This window comes from Impatiens glandulifera, chromosome 1 (assembly GCF_907164915.1).
Source record: "Impatiens glandulifera chromosome 1, dImpGla2.1, whole genome shotgun sequence".
Classification (NCBI taxonomy): Eukaryota; Viridiplantae; Streptophyta; class Magnoliopsida; order Ericales; family Balsaminaceae; genus Impatiens; species Impatiens glandulifera.
Genome location: NC_061862.1, coordinates 112,565,905 through 112,581,270, shown reverse-complemented (window position 1 = coordinate 112,581,270; position 15,366 = coordinate 112,565,905). Strand labels below are relative to the sequence as shown.

General features: G+C 29.2%; 2 protein-coding genes across 2 annotated transcripts; one reads left to right on the top strand and one right to left on the bottom strand.

Annotated features, from left to right (window-relative positions):
• Window positions 1–6,913: 6,913 nt before the first annotated feature.
• On the top strand, window positions 6,914–7,430 carry LOC124940652 (ice-structuring protein 4-like). The gene is made up of 2 exons (XM_047481187.1): window positions 6,914–6,992; window positions 7,072–7,430. The coding sequence occupies exons 1-2, from the start codon at window positions 6,914–6,916 to the stop codon at window positions 7,428–7,430; spliced, it is 438 nt and encodes a 145-aa protein (XP_047337143.1).
• A 158-nt stretch (window positions 7,431–7,588) lies between these two features.
• On the bottom strand, window positions 7,589–8,869 carry LOC124940645 (homeobox-leucine zipper protein ROC2-like). Its single transcript, XM_047481177.1, has 4 exons — window positions 8,385–8,869; window positions 8,181–8,298; window positions 7,696–7,893; window positions 7,589–7,621 (listed from the first exon to the last, which is right to left on the bottom strand). The coding sequence occupies exons 1-4, from the start codon at window positions 8,867–8,869 to the stop codon at window positions 7,589–7,591; spliced, it is 834 nt and encodes a 277-aa protein (XP_047337133.1).
• Between the last annotated feature and the right edge of the window lie 6,497 nt (window positions 8,870–15,366).

The following is a 15,366-nucleotide window of genomic DNA, read 5'->3' as shown; positions in this document are numbered from 1 at the left end:
TAACCAACAAAAATCATACTCTTTCAATAATCTCAAAATTTTCACATGTTGATATAATTTAATTAGTTCAATCAAATTACTAGGTTATCTTAAGACTAACAAAAATCATTCTTCTTTAGCAATCTCAAAATTTCACATCATATTAATCATATTAACTTGATTAATTTAATCGAAATACTAGGTTACTATAAAATAGTATGTCTTAACTAAAATTACATTTAATTTAGAGTTTACACGTCGTTTAAGAATTTTTATTTCTAAAAATGTTCATTTTGCTGACATAGAGTTTTGTGTTTTTTATTTATTTATTTATTTATTAACGACGATTCATTTTCCTCACAAATGTCACTCAGTATGATTTAGGGTATACTCATTCTGGTTCATTATTTCTTTTCCAAAAATTCCCTTAGTGTTTAACACATGGGTTCTCCTTATTAAAATCATGAGTTAAGACTTAACATGATCCCTCTAATGCTTGATCGACTCATTTTTAACAATTAAAAGAATCCAAGGCTTAGTTCTATAAATTTTTCTCTTTTCTTTTACGAAACTTTGATCATCAATTATGATATCAACCTAATGTACAAAAGATTGCTTCAAGTTGTTAAAATCTTTCTAAAAATAATTGTCATATTTTCATGACTTAAGATTTCATCTTTAGGTTTTGATTTTCTACCTCATATTTTAAAAAGTTTATTACACTTCCATTTATCAATAATAAACTTTAAACTTTTGAATTTTGAAAGAGAAATATACGGTGAATATATGATAAAATCAGTATATTCTAGTTCTTGCATTTGTGGAAATCATAGCTATAAATTGACAAATTTGAGTGATGATTTCAACATCTCAACTAGTAACGGTATCTCAACCAATAACGGTGTATAAGGAAGAATCAGTACACTTCTAAACAAAATAGTGATTTCAATATCTCACAAACTATAAGTATTTTCTTTTATCATATTTTTTCTTCTCTTTTTGTCTTCTCATTTTTTAACGACCAAGGTGTATCTGACAGAATCGATACATTTACGTTCTTATTTTTTACAATCTAGACTAGGTCTAGGTGAACATCAAGTGGTGGTTTTAATGTCTTAACCAATATGGAATCTTTATTTTTCAAAAACCAAATTTTTTAATCCTTGTTGATTTGATGCTACTAAAACTAGAAATGAATAATTCTTTTTAGACATACTATTTTGTTTTATCATATTTCAACCTCTTTTAAAGATCATAGTACATGAGGATAGAACCAATCAAATATCTTTCACTTTATCTTTATCTTTATCTTTTTCATTTTTAAATAGGCCGGATTTTCTTTTAACTGGTGTTTGGCGTTTGTGTCTCAATCTCGTTCTTGTCTCTACTTGTTTTATAATATTCTTATTTTTCTTTTTTCTTTTTAAATGAGATCTATTTTTAATCTTTTCTCACAATTTTTGAAGAATGGAATAATAATTATAAAACATGTGATAACTAGAACCGAATTTAAAATAGGTTGTCTACCATTCTTTTTGAAGAATCAAATATGATCGTAGTCTAATAAAACCATAAAAAACATTTTCTTTTTATAATAAGAAATAGATTGATAAATAGAAAATTATAATAATTATAACCTGACATAAAATAGGTTTGCATATGTATCTTTCTAAAAAAATCAAATCAAAACGTAATTAGTTTAGAATCACGAAACACTTTTATATTTAAAAAACGAGATATTTAATTTATATAAAATTATAAATATTATTGGACCTAAATATGTTGCATATGTATCTCTTTTAAAGAAGAATTGTGTCTAAGCGTAATTCGTTACAAACGTTTTCATTTGTTTGATGGACATTAGACATTTCTCTTGATTCTTTTCATGTGAGATAAGGAACTAAACAACGATGGACTCGTTCTTGACTACTTTGACTTTGTTTAGAGTTAAAACTTGTTTTTCTAAAATTGAAACCGATAAAGATAAGTAGAGTAGTTGAAAACTTAATTTATAGAGCATAATTTCATATTGGAAAACCCTTAACAAATGATAGAGACATTATAATAAAAAGATAGAAATAAAGGCTGCCATACAATGTAACTGAATTCAGTTATTAAAACAAAGAGCTAGATCATTAAAAAAAAATGTCATGATCTAGAAGACAATAATATTCTTGAAAGCGACACAAAAATGAAAGAGAAATTACAGTTTGCTTCGAACTAATTAACCAAAAATGAAACTAAAAGAAGTAAAGAGGTAATGAAATAGTTCATTATCGCAAACACCTTAATATTTTGAAACAATTTTCAACTATCAACTATAAAGTTATAACCAACATAAATCATAATCTTTTAAGATATTAATTTGATCGTTGAATCTTACTACTAGATTGCGTTAACAAATTACAACAGAAATTATACTCCTTTAACAATCTTTATATAAAGAGATAAATAATATAATTTAAAATAAAGAATCATTAAGACGAATAATATTCACTTACTTATGAGTTGCTTAAGGAATCATTATATATTATAGTCAATATTTGATAGTGAAGATAAATTAGAATATCTTAAACAAGAAATTAGTTTCTTCTCACATATAACTGAACTTAGGCTAGAAATTGAAAGAAAATCTCTAAACAATATTTAACATACAATGCAACCAAGTATGAACAATTTACCTAAATAAAATGCAATAAAGTAAACATTAAAAATTTATAAAAAAATACCAAACATCAATTTTAAATGGAAATTGATTCAGTTGAACAATCTTTTGAGTATTGAAAATTATAGTATATAACCTAAAAGAGAAATTGTCGTTTGTTTTTAACTTAGTAGCAAATAAAACTGAAGAACTAATGAGGTAATAACATAATTATTGTTCCAAATACCTTAATCTTTTGAAATAATTTTCAACTATCAATCAGAAATATTATAACCAACAAAATTATACTCTTTCAACAATCTTAAAATTTTCACATGATGATAATTTAATTAGTTCAATCAAATTACTAGGTTATCTTAGAACTAACAAAAAATCATTCTTTTTTTAGCCATCTCAAAATTTTCTATCATATTAATCATATTAACGTGATTAATTTAATCCAGTACTTAGGTTATGATAAAATAGTATGTCTTAACTAAAATTACATTTAATTTAGGGTTTACACGTCATTTAAGAAATTTTATTTCTGAAAATGCTCATTTTGTTGACATAGGATTTTGTATTTATTTATTTATTTATTTTTTAATTAACGACGATTCATTTTCCTCACAAATGTCACACTATATGATTTAGGGTATAATTATCCTTATTAATTATTATTTTTCTAAAAATTCCCTTTTAGTGTTGACATACAGTTCTTCTTATTAAAATCTTGGGTTGAGACTTAACATGATCCTTTAATGATTTTTTTATTGTTTAAAGGTCAATGAATCAAAACATTTTTAAGGTTTGCTCTTGATCGACTCACTTTTAACCGTTTATATAATCCGAGTTTTAATTCTCTCCCTTTTCCTCTTTTCTTTTTTCAAAACTTTGGTCATCAATCATGATATCAACCTCATGTACAAACGATTGCTTCAAGTTGTTCAAATCTTTCTAAAAAAAAACTATCATGCTTTCATGACTTAAGATTTTATCTTTAAGTTTTGATTTTCTACCACATGTTACAAAAAGTTTATTACACTTCCATTTATCGAAAATAAACTTTAAACTTCTAATTTAAAAAGAGAAATATAGTTAGTGAATATCTGATAGAATCAATATATTTTAATACTTTCTTAGGTGGCAATCATGGCTATAAATTGACAACTTTGAGTGATGATTTAAACATCTCAACCAGTTACGATGTATTTGACGAAATCAGTACACTTCAATTGTTTCCCCAAAGACACTCATCAATAAGCTAGATGAACAAAATAGTGATTTCAATATCTCACCCACTATGAGTATTTTCGTTCATCATATTTTTTATTCTCTTTTTATCTTTTTTTAACGACCAGGGTGTATTTGACATAATCGGTCCACTTACATTCTTATTTTTCATAACCAAGACTAGGTCTAAGTGAACAACTGGTGGTTTCAATGTCTCAACCACTATGGAAACATTTTTATCCAAAACCCAAAGTTTTTAATCTTTCGTCGTGATTTGATGCTATTAAAACTATAAATGAATAATTCTTTTTAGACATGTGGTTATCAACCTAGCCTTGATATTTTATATAAATATATTATATATATATATATATATATATATATATATATATATATTTGTATATATATTTGTAGAGATTTCTACCTCTTTGAACAATCATAGTACATGAGGATAGAACCAATCAAATATCTTTCACTTTTTTTTTTTTTTTCTTTTTTAAATACTTCAAATTCTCTTTTAACAACATTGGATCTCGTTGTTGCCTCTACTTGTCTTATAATATCCTCATTTTTCTTTTTCTTTTTTAAAAGAGATCAACGTTCAATATTTTCTCACAATTTCTGAATAAAAGAATAATAATTAGAACCAAATCTAAAATAGATTGGCTACACTTCTTTTTGAAGAATCAAATCTAACAGTAGTCTAATAAAACCACGAAAATATTTTCTTTTTATGGTAAGAAAATAGATTGATAAATAGAAAAATTATAATAATTATAATGGGACATAAAATAGGTTTAAATAGGTTTGCGCATGTATCATTTTAAAAAATCAAATCAAAGCGTAGTTTGTTTATAATCACGAAACATTTTTATATTTGAAATACGACATGTTTAATTTATATAAAATTATAAATATTATTGAACCTAAATATGTTGGATATGTATTAAAGAAGGATTGTGTCTAAGCAATTCGTTACAAATGTTTCATAACCTATGTTAGACCTTTCTCTTGATTCTTGTCGTGTGAGACAAGGAACCAAACGACGATGGACTCGGTCATGTCTACTTATACTACTTTGACTTTATTTACAGTTGAAACTTGTTTTTCTAAAATTGAAACCGAGAAAGATAAAGTATAGCGGTTAAAAACTTAATTTATAGAGCATTATTTCATAATCAAATTATAAACTTGTTGGAAAACCCTTAGCAAATGATAGAGACGTTATAATAAAAAATGATATTTAAATGCTAAAGAAACTAGAAAAAAAAGATTGAAAACTCCCAAATAAGATAGAAATGAAGGCTGCCAAACAAAGTAACTGAATTCAATTATAAAAAATAAAGAGCTAGATCAAAAAAAAAAAAAAAGAGTTATGATCTAAAAGACAATAATATTCCTGAAAGCAACAGAGAAATAGTTTTTGAAAAAGCAAGCAAGCTGGCTAGGTAAAGAAAAGATCATCTTACTGGTTCATTTAAGGCAATCTTGAGACTATTGACGGTGTTATTGAGCAAAGTAGTAAGATGGTCGACAGATGGCGGTTGAACCACAACATTGGGATTAGAATCAACCAAAATCTGCAAGGATAAAGTTACCAATGATCCGCCGGCCCCATCACTTCCATTGCCCAGACCGTCGGGACCTATCACAAAACCGGTAGGAAGAATTGTCGCGTAGTCGGAATCCCCTCCGACCAAAGTCAGGTTCACCGTCGTGCTGTCAACCGGGGCATATACAATGTACGCTGCCATTGGATCCCAATTTTCCTCTTGCAGGACCAGCATATCAGGCTGCACACATCATGCATGCATTTTTATATATTAATTCATAATTTATAATATAAGCAGCCAGCAACAGAAGAAGAAGATTTTGTTACATTAAGTCGTAGCACAGATATGCTGCTAGAAGAATCTCGGCCAATCACAACACGGGAGATTTCTTGAATTGGTTGAAAAGAAGATGTAAGATAATCCCACTGTTTAATTATTTAAGACAAGATTAATTATATATTATATACATATACAAAGAAAGAAAGAATTGAAATATAATATACCTGACTCCTTGTTTGATGCTTTTGGAGATATTGAAAGACAGTGATGGGCATGGCATTGAGCCAAAAGGAATATGTAGCGGCAAGGATTACCCCTACGGGATGACCGCGAATATTATCTGTGTTCCTGATCATGAGAACTCTAATTTGATTTGGGGCACTGTGTGGAATTATACTCCAAGGATGCCCTGTGGCCACACTCACTCCCTTATTAAAGATCCCTACCATCCTCTCAGACAACCGAGTATGGCTCCTCTTACTTTCCACCGTTATGTCAGAAAAGGGCAGGGTAGTGTTGGACATGACACTGACCAGACGATCGGTTTGGCTCTGGAGAATACCAACCCAACGTTTGGCCCCAAAAGCCAGGCCCGAACTGACCAGAGCCTTGTAGATTGGATGAACACCAGGCACTTCTTCTGCTTCAACATGCTCTATCCAAGTCACCTTTGTGAATCCATCGGCCACATCTTCAATTATGCACCCGGAAGGTCTTTTCCTCGACTTCACTAGATGGATTGCCCGGAATATGTCCAGAGAAACGTCCACCACTGCCCACTTCTTTTCACCCACTTGCTTGCAGTACCTTGCCAACATGTTGTTACGGACCGGAACAAAAGGAGTCTGCGCATGCGTCTCTATAGAGATCTGCAATCACCCAGTTTCATTCATTCATTTATTATAAACCTCTTCCATTATAATATTAAACAAAACACTTAATTACCACTTGCAATGCACCATTATAATTTTCTGGAGACCCACTTGACAAGATTTCCAAACACGACGCTTTTGACACAATGGCACTGAAGAAGCTCTTCCAATGAGTCTGATCATCATCATTATCATGATCAGTACAGATTTTATTTATTTAATTAATTAATATATTCTAGTAAGTACTTACCTGACTCATGAAAACCTTTATAAGAGAATGAGAACTAATGGTAAGGGTGGTGGAGTGGCGAGAGGACTCGCAGTAAAGATTTTCAGGGCGAGGCCCGAATCCTATGGGGAAAATCCGAAAATACTCCTCCTCATTCAACTTGAACCCAATACCGCAATCAGAACGATTTGGGATCCACAGAGGTGCCCCCATTTCGGCCATTTTAACAACCTCTTCCATGGATATCATTGCGATCTGCCAAATCATATCCCTATCTATTAGATCCCCTGGAAGCGGCTGCTGCTGTGGCTGCGGCTGTGGCTGCTGAAGATGCTGATGCTGTGGCTGCTGAAGATGCTGATGCTGCGGCTGCTGCTGCTGAAGATGCTGCTGCTGTGGCTGCGGCTGCTGAAGATACTGATGCTGATGCTGCTGCTGTGGCTGTGGCTGCTGAAGATGCTGATGCTGATGCTGCGGCTGCTGCTGCTGAAGATGCTGCTGCTGTGGCTGCGGCTGCTGAAGATACGGATGCTGTGGCTGCGGATGCTGCTGCTGTGGCTGCGGCTGCTGCTGAAGATGCTGCTGCTGTGGCTGCGGCTGCTGCGGCTGCGGCTGATGCTGATGATTTATCGAGGCCCTAGACATGCTGTTACCACCTTGTCCCGGCATCACTATTGCTGCTCTTATGTTGTTAGGCCTAGTCCCCATGTTCCTACTTCTGTCACATATTGCAATTTTTATTTATAATAAGATATATAAACAAACTGAATGTCGAATTATTAATTCAATTAATTAACACTTACCCAGAAGCTATATTAGAAACTCTAGAAACCTGCAACCAATTAAAATTGAATTGATCAAATTAAAGAACAATATATGAATTCAGTTCAAATAAACTCTTCTTACTTCCTCCCTTGTGCGCTCATTCTCTGCGATCAAACGCTGCTCCTCTTCCTCTGTTGAGATCTCTCCGTGTTTACTGATTGACCCGCCGCATTTATGACATAAGAAATTCTCTATGGAATTTTTGTACCTCAAGTTATCAGCCTTAAGTTTCTGATTTTCATCACGCAGTTGACAAATCTCTTCACGTTCCTGACGCGCCTGTATTTAAGAAATTACAATGATTTTGTAATAATACGATAAACAAAACACATAGGTATAAAAAGAGATAAACATAAAAAAAAAAAAATGAAAGAGTCAGTTCAGTAATGAAATGAGTAATTATCTTTTTTTTTTTTTCAAAAAAATCTATTACAAGGTAAAATTAATTAATTGTCTTAAAATTATTTATTCATATTAACTTTTTTACGAATTGATTTATATTACCAGAATCACAATAATAATAGATCTTTCAAAAAGTAAGAAAATATTTATAAAAAAAACTATACCTTCAATTGAGCCCGTTTGTTTTGAAACCAGCACTTAACCTGCACCAGATCCATACCCAATTGAAGGCTCAACATCCGTCTTTGTTTGCCGTCAGGGCATGGACAGTTCTTAAAAAATCTGCAAGTTCATACAATAAAAAACATAATAATATGATGAATAATTAATTTAATGTTCTAAGAATGTGTACTGTAAAAGTAATATACTTCTCCATTTCATGAATCTGTGCTTGGGAGTGGCGATGGTAAGTTGTCCTCCTCCTCCTGTTGTTAGAGCTCTCGCCCTCCTCGGCCTCGGCCTCGGCCTTGTCGTCTTCGCCTTCACCCACGCCCTCGCCCTCTTCATCTTCACCGAAGGCTTCCACTGCCTCTAGAACACGGTTTTCACTTCCGGACATGTTATTGTTTTCTCCAATTGCTGCCTCTATGTTAAGATTCTCCCCTATAATGTGTGGATTCGGTTCCTCAAACACAAATGCATTCGGTTCATCAAACCTGCTTGGTTGTTCCATCGTGTTCAAATTTCTTTGGATATTCAAATTCAAGTCCACCTCATTCATGAACATATTCATATTCGGAGGAGCTTGTTCGAATTCACCCATTAGCAAATTCACATTATGATGTTCCTCGTTCATCAGCGTGTTCATATTCATTTGTTCACCATAAAGCATCATCTTCATGTAGATGTTCATCTGTATCTATAAGTTTGAAATTTTATGTCAATTTTTTGTCACAACATTATATATAACAAATAACTAAAATATGTTTAGTTAAGCTTCAATTTTAATTTTCATAGTTAGCTTTTCAAAACATAAATTAAATATAATAACTTACCAGCTTTATTTACTCATAAGTTTATATATTAAGTGAAAAAATGAGATGAATTTTAATATATACAAAAATCAAATGTTTTAACTAAGACCTTTAATATGACTTTTTATACAAAGATTCTTATAGTCAACAGGAGACTTATTACAATAATTAAACGATAAACCTAATAAGAAGAAACAAATAAAACATAAGCATATATAACAATTAACGAGCGATCCAAAAACATTAAAGAAGATTTAAGTATTATAGCCAGTATAGATAATTGATTTTGGTGTACATTTTACTTTTATCACATATAATCAACAAAATATAACAATGTAGAACAATTAAGATAAGACATTGTATACCTTTTCAAGTTCAATAAGTCTCGCAGATTTGACGTTCATGTTTGGGTTGGAGTTAGTCTGAAAAGACATATCAACTCACTTGGATAATAATCTTCACTTAGAATGACCTGTTCATACATATTCAAATCACCTCTTTCAGGAAAAATAAATAAATATTAGAGAGATATAAGTAAAATAGTTGATAGAGATTAGAGAAACTCACAAAAAATAAAATTATATTGTGAAAACTTGTTTAGACGGTGATTAGAAAATGTTGTATTGGTATGCATTTTATACTGGTGGATAGGGAGGGCTTCAGGTTTACAATTTAGAGATAAACATCAGAAAAACATATTAAAAAATAATTAAAAAAACAACTGTAAAACAATAATAAAAATATTGGTGGAGGATAATCATTGAAAAATAGATATAAAACATTAAATGAAAATGTAAAATGTAAAATGTATTTTTTTTTAAAAGAAGTTGTAATAAACAATGTTTGACATTTTTTATTTGAGTTCTTATCATATACCTAAATAATTAAAAAAATGTATGAACGTTGTATTAAGATTTGTTTGGCGCGCGTTTTGTTTTAAAAAAAATTGAACATTGTTAGATTAAGATATATAATTTAAAAATTAAATGATTAAATTTAAATTAAGGCGCCAATAAACTTTCTTAACAAATTTTAACTTTATTTTATTTTGTTTTCTTAGTTAACCTTTTTTTAATATTTTCTTTATCTAAAATGATGAATTTTGTAATATAAAATAAATGAATTTTATATATAAAAAAAATAATTGAAGATTTTTTTTCTTTAAACATAAGGCCTTAATTTCAAAAACAAAAATGGCAAATGAAGATAATTGATTCTAATTATTTTATGCTATCATTAATTTTATGTCTTAAATTGATTTATTTTTTAATTTACCATCAAAAGTAGGTCCAATTATTTCTATCATTTTTTTAAACATTAAATTTGTATATCTATAAATATTATGTAATTAATACTAATTAATAGCAATATGTTATGTGCCATTAATTTTTTATTATTTTTAACGCGTAAAATATCATTAAATAATTGGAATTTCTCTCTCATAATTTCTTTCTATCTCTCTTATATATATTATAATTTTTTTATTTCTTCTATTTAATTTATTATTATTTTTATATAAATATATTTTATCTTTTTATATATATATTTTTTAAATTTCTAAATTAATTTTTTTTCACATTAAATAAAATATATATTTTCTAATAAATAATTTTTATATTTATTTATATATATAAACAATTTTTTTTATAATGCATCTACCTTATAAATTAATTATATATAATAAGACTATTATATATATATATATATATCTAAAATTTTGGAGGGATAAAAGATCCACAATTACTTGGTTTCTTACTCCTAATTTAATTTTTAATTTTTATTTTTTCTATATATTATATATAATTTCTTATCTCTTCTTTAATTTTTATATTTAATATATATATATATATATTAAATTTCCTAATACAATAATTTTTATATTTATATATAATATTTAATTTATTTATATAAATATATATAAACAATTTTTCTTATAAATACATTTACCTTTATAAGTAAATATAATAATAATAATAACCCTTAATCAAAACATTTTGAGGTATACAATGCTCATCCACAATTATTTGGATTTTTCTCTCCTAATTTAATTTAAGCATAAGTTTTGATTTCTCCATTTATACCAAATCAACGAAAATGGTGGACTTTGACAAAAGTTAATGCTTCTAAACTAGAGACATTAGAAATTCAACATCCTTTTTCTTCAGCCAGTATCAGCTTCGAACATTATTAACTGCTTCAAATATATTTAATAGTAGAAGAATTACATATAGTTTTATATGAAATTTAAGGAACTAAATATAATTGACATGCAAAAGTTTCAATAATATGGAGGCCTTACATTATTCAACCAAGTCTTAGAAAATATAAACTTCAATAATAACAAAGCATTTAACAAGAATTTCTATTGCACTCTTAAATTAAACTTCTAGATTTCAATTTCTTGTTATTAAAAAACCACTTGAAAGTGTAAATGAAATATAAACTTTAGAGAAGAAGATTTATTATTTTATTTTGATTTAAATGATAAAACCCTTTAACATTATACCTTTATTTAATGAATAACTTAATTTAATTAAACAAAATAAAGGAAAAAAATCGTTAATATGCATGTAAAAATTTTTTTTTTATTTTATTTTATTGTTTAAGATAATTTTAAATGAATAAACACCTTAAATATATTAAGTATAATAAAAGTCTCAAGTATTCTCACTTACACAAATTATCACCTTAACTTAAAAAAAAACAAAAAATTAACTATTCTTGAAAATTCAGTTATTTCAAAATGGTTCTCATAAACTATAAAAATTGGGGATGAAAAGTGAGTTTGTACAACCCGACATGGTATATTGTGGAACAACCTCATATTCCTATAGGTATCTAGAAAACGTTGTTCACTTGAGCTATCATATCTACTATAATATTCACCACCTCGGTCATATTTGATTTCTGTATCCTTTTATTGAGTTGGTTTTCAACTTTAATTTTAAACAATTTGAACAGGAATAATACTAGTGACTTTTAATGAATCAGAGAAATATATATGCGTGGTGAAAATTATCACTCTAAGAATGAAAGCAGAATAATAGCAACTGTAGTGGAATGCAGAATAATAGTGTAAAAGTAAGAAAAAACGAAATAACGACACATGAATTTTACCTAGGTTCGGACCAACAATGTCTTACGTCCTACTTTTGGATAATCGATTCAATAGAGTTATTATAAATATTACAAACTTTAACTCTCTTTGTTTGTTCTAGGTTATAGTCTCACACTCTTCTCGTTTACTCTTCTCGTTTACAATGTATATATATATGCTTTTAGAATTCATAATTAGGGTAAAGTTAATGTGATATCTTTGACATCTGCACTATGATATGATCTCGTGTCGATTTAGTTGACATTTCTATAATAATACGATTTGATCGACGTCTTCACCATTATATGATTGCATGCCTTTTGAATACAACAAATAATCACACGTATCTTCCTTCCCCTTTTTGTACCTAACATTGAGGTACACCAAATTGGGAATCAAAACATTAGGCACAATTCTACAAATTCTCCACCTTGCCTCTATGTCTATTGTCAAACAAATGACCCTCATCAGCAATAACACCCGAGAACCAATACTCATACTTCTCCGATTACGTTTCAACCTTTATGATGTAAATCAAGTTATAACATTTCCGAAACTTGATTCCCGCACCACTTTCGTGGTCATATTTGCGAGATTCTCATTTGTGTGAACCTTCTCCATAACTATTGCTCCACTCGCTATGACATCTTGAATGTAGTGAAATCGAATGTCGATGTGCTTTATGCGCTCATAAAACATTGAGTTCTTGGACAAGTGTATGGTGATTTGGATATCGTAAAACAGAACAACATTGTTGAGTGATAAGTTACCGTCGTTGCTGAAAAGTTGTTGATTATTAAATCGAAAAAAATATCGCCATAGAGACGTTTGATGCTAAACTATACGTAAATTTTTTAATGAACTCCTCAAATAAATCTCGATGCTTTTGAAAAGTATAGTCATTTACATTGTCATATATAATATCAAGAAAGAAATTATACAAATATAATTTTCAAAGCTCATGTATGAATCTTTATCCATTTAATATCATATATATATATATGATATATATATATATATATATATATATATATATATATATATAATATGACCCCTAAACATTTAAAGAAAATAATCTTTTAATAAGTATGAAACTTCTAGATTTCAATTTTATTAGCTAGCCAAGTGTTTCTATATCATTTTTCATGAAGCTTCTAGATTTCAATTCCATTACCTTCCAATTACATTTATCCTCCTTCTACAACTTTCCAATTATTTGATCTAATTTCTGAGTTAAGTAGTTATTTTTATGTATAGTAGAAAAAGATTAAAACAAAACTTATATGCATAGATTTCAATAAATCATGAGCATTTGGTTAATTTACTTTCATCAATACTATATATGTTTTTCAATTTTTTTTATTCAAGTCATAAAACACACAAAAAAAAAAAATACCACATTGTGTGAAGAATATTGTCAATAATCTGTCTTGAGCAAAATCACAATGAAATAAAGCACATAAGCTAGAATTGCCAGAAGCCCAGATTGTTGCTTGTACTCAACACATCCACGTTTGATGGCTTTCACACCCATTTTCACTAGTCATTACTAATAAGACACATTAATAGGTTATATATGTGACTACGAACATGATAACATATGTAAAGTTAGCACATAGATTCTATAGCATGGCAACAAAATTTATAACGCAAACAAATAGTGTTGAAACTCATATGTAGAAGATAACTAACTTAATTGAAACTATTGAACTATCAATTCAAGTTCATCCATGGTTCTAGAAGACAAGCATAAGAAAAAATTTATTAGTACTTGGTATCATAGTTTTTGATTTCCCCATTTATACTCACTCGCCTAAAATGGAGGGGGCTTTCAAAAAAGTGAATGCTTCTAAACTATTCTAAACTAGAGACGTTAAAAATTCGACCGCAGCCTTTTCTTCAACCTGCGCAAAGACCATTGTACAATATCAATTTCGAACTTTGCGAACTGCTTCAAATATTTTTAATAGAAAAGAATCAGGAACTAAATATAATTTATATTCTAAAGCTTCAATAATATGAAAGCCTAACATTATTCAACCAAGTTTTAGAAAATAGAAACTTAATTAGTTAATAACAAAGCATTCAACAAGAATTTCTATTGCACTTTTAAATTAAACTTCTAAATTTCAGCTTCTTGTTGTCTGCATCACCAGTGTAATTTATTCAAATCATCATTTTCAAAGGTTAATTTATGAAGCATTATTTCATAATAAAATTATAAATATCTTAGCAAATGATATAAACCCTGCAAAGACGCCTAAACTTGTTGGAAAACCCTTAGCAAATGATAATAATAAAATTTGATAAAAAAAAATACATGCCAATAAGGCTACACGCATAACACACTCCTTTGTAGTAAATTTAACATGTAGGATAAATGAGATTTTTCTTTATATATTATCGTCGATTATTCATATTGAGGATAAATTAGAATTCCTAAAATCATAAGATAATTTCAGCATTATCTAATGTCTCACATATAACTAATCTTATACCTATACCACACTCTTTTAACACTTCTTGTGAAATTAGTTCCAAATTTCTCATAAATACCTAAATAACAAGAAAACAGTTAAATGCCACAATAATAAAAATACCATTAAAGTTCAATATTATTTGAAAAACGATTGATTGTTGAAAAACACGATATGAATCTGAGACTAATCGTGATAAGGAAGAGATGAAGTATCAACTAAGAAAGCATGATAAATAACACAAGATTTACGTGGAAACCTAAGACGAGAAAACTACGGGCAAAGGAGGAAAATTCACTAAGGTTAAACTAAAAAATTACAACTTAGAGAGAAGAAGAATAATGACAAATATTTTGTGTGTCAAATTGTGCTGAGTGAATAAATTTCTAGCTAAAACCATATATTTATAGTAACATAATTGAGCCTAGTGGACCCAATATCAAACAGTTATAATTTTATTTTATATTATTTTATTATATCGCGAGCCTAGGCCCAGGTCCCGATCAAAACCCGTCTGGGTCACCATAATCTAACAATCTCCACTTTAACAAGGATCTAGTATGTCAAAAGATAATCTGATCTTCAAAATATAGACAATAACTGTTAGGATCTAGGTAGCCGCTGGAGGACCAGGGGTTGGACCGGTTAGCGGTTCTCACTCGAAGGGTGGTTGTTAATCCGGTTAGAGATTAACACCGGAGTTTCAATACTACACAACCTGTCACAAACCCTTGAACTAGGTTCAAGCACGGAAGAGGTTTGCTTTCAGGTTGAAGCGGCACACTTGTATGATAGGCAGAAT

Coding starts and splice junctions, on each gene's coding strand:
- LOC124940652 (XM_047481187.1), top strand. CDS start 6,914: ATGGGGAAAATCCGAAAATACTCCTCCTCATTCAACTTGAACCCAATA. Junction 6,993..7,071: donor ACGATTTGGGATCCACAGAG/GTGCCCCCATTT, acceptor CCTATCTATTAG/ATCCCCTGGAAGCGGCTGCT.
- LOC124940645 (XM_047481177.1), bottom strand. CDS start 8,869: ATGAACATCTACATGAAGATGATGCTTTATGGTGAACAAATGAATATG. Junction 8,299..8,384: donor CAGATTCATGAAATGGAGAA/GTATATTACTTT, acceptor ATGAACTTGCAG/ATTTTTTAAGAACTGTCCAT. Junction 7,622..7,695: donor ATGAGCGCACAAGGGAGGAA/GTAAGAAGAGTT, acceptor AATTGGTTGCAG/GTTTCTAGAGTTTCTAATAT.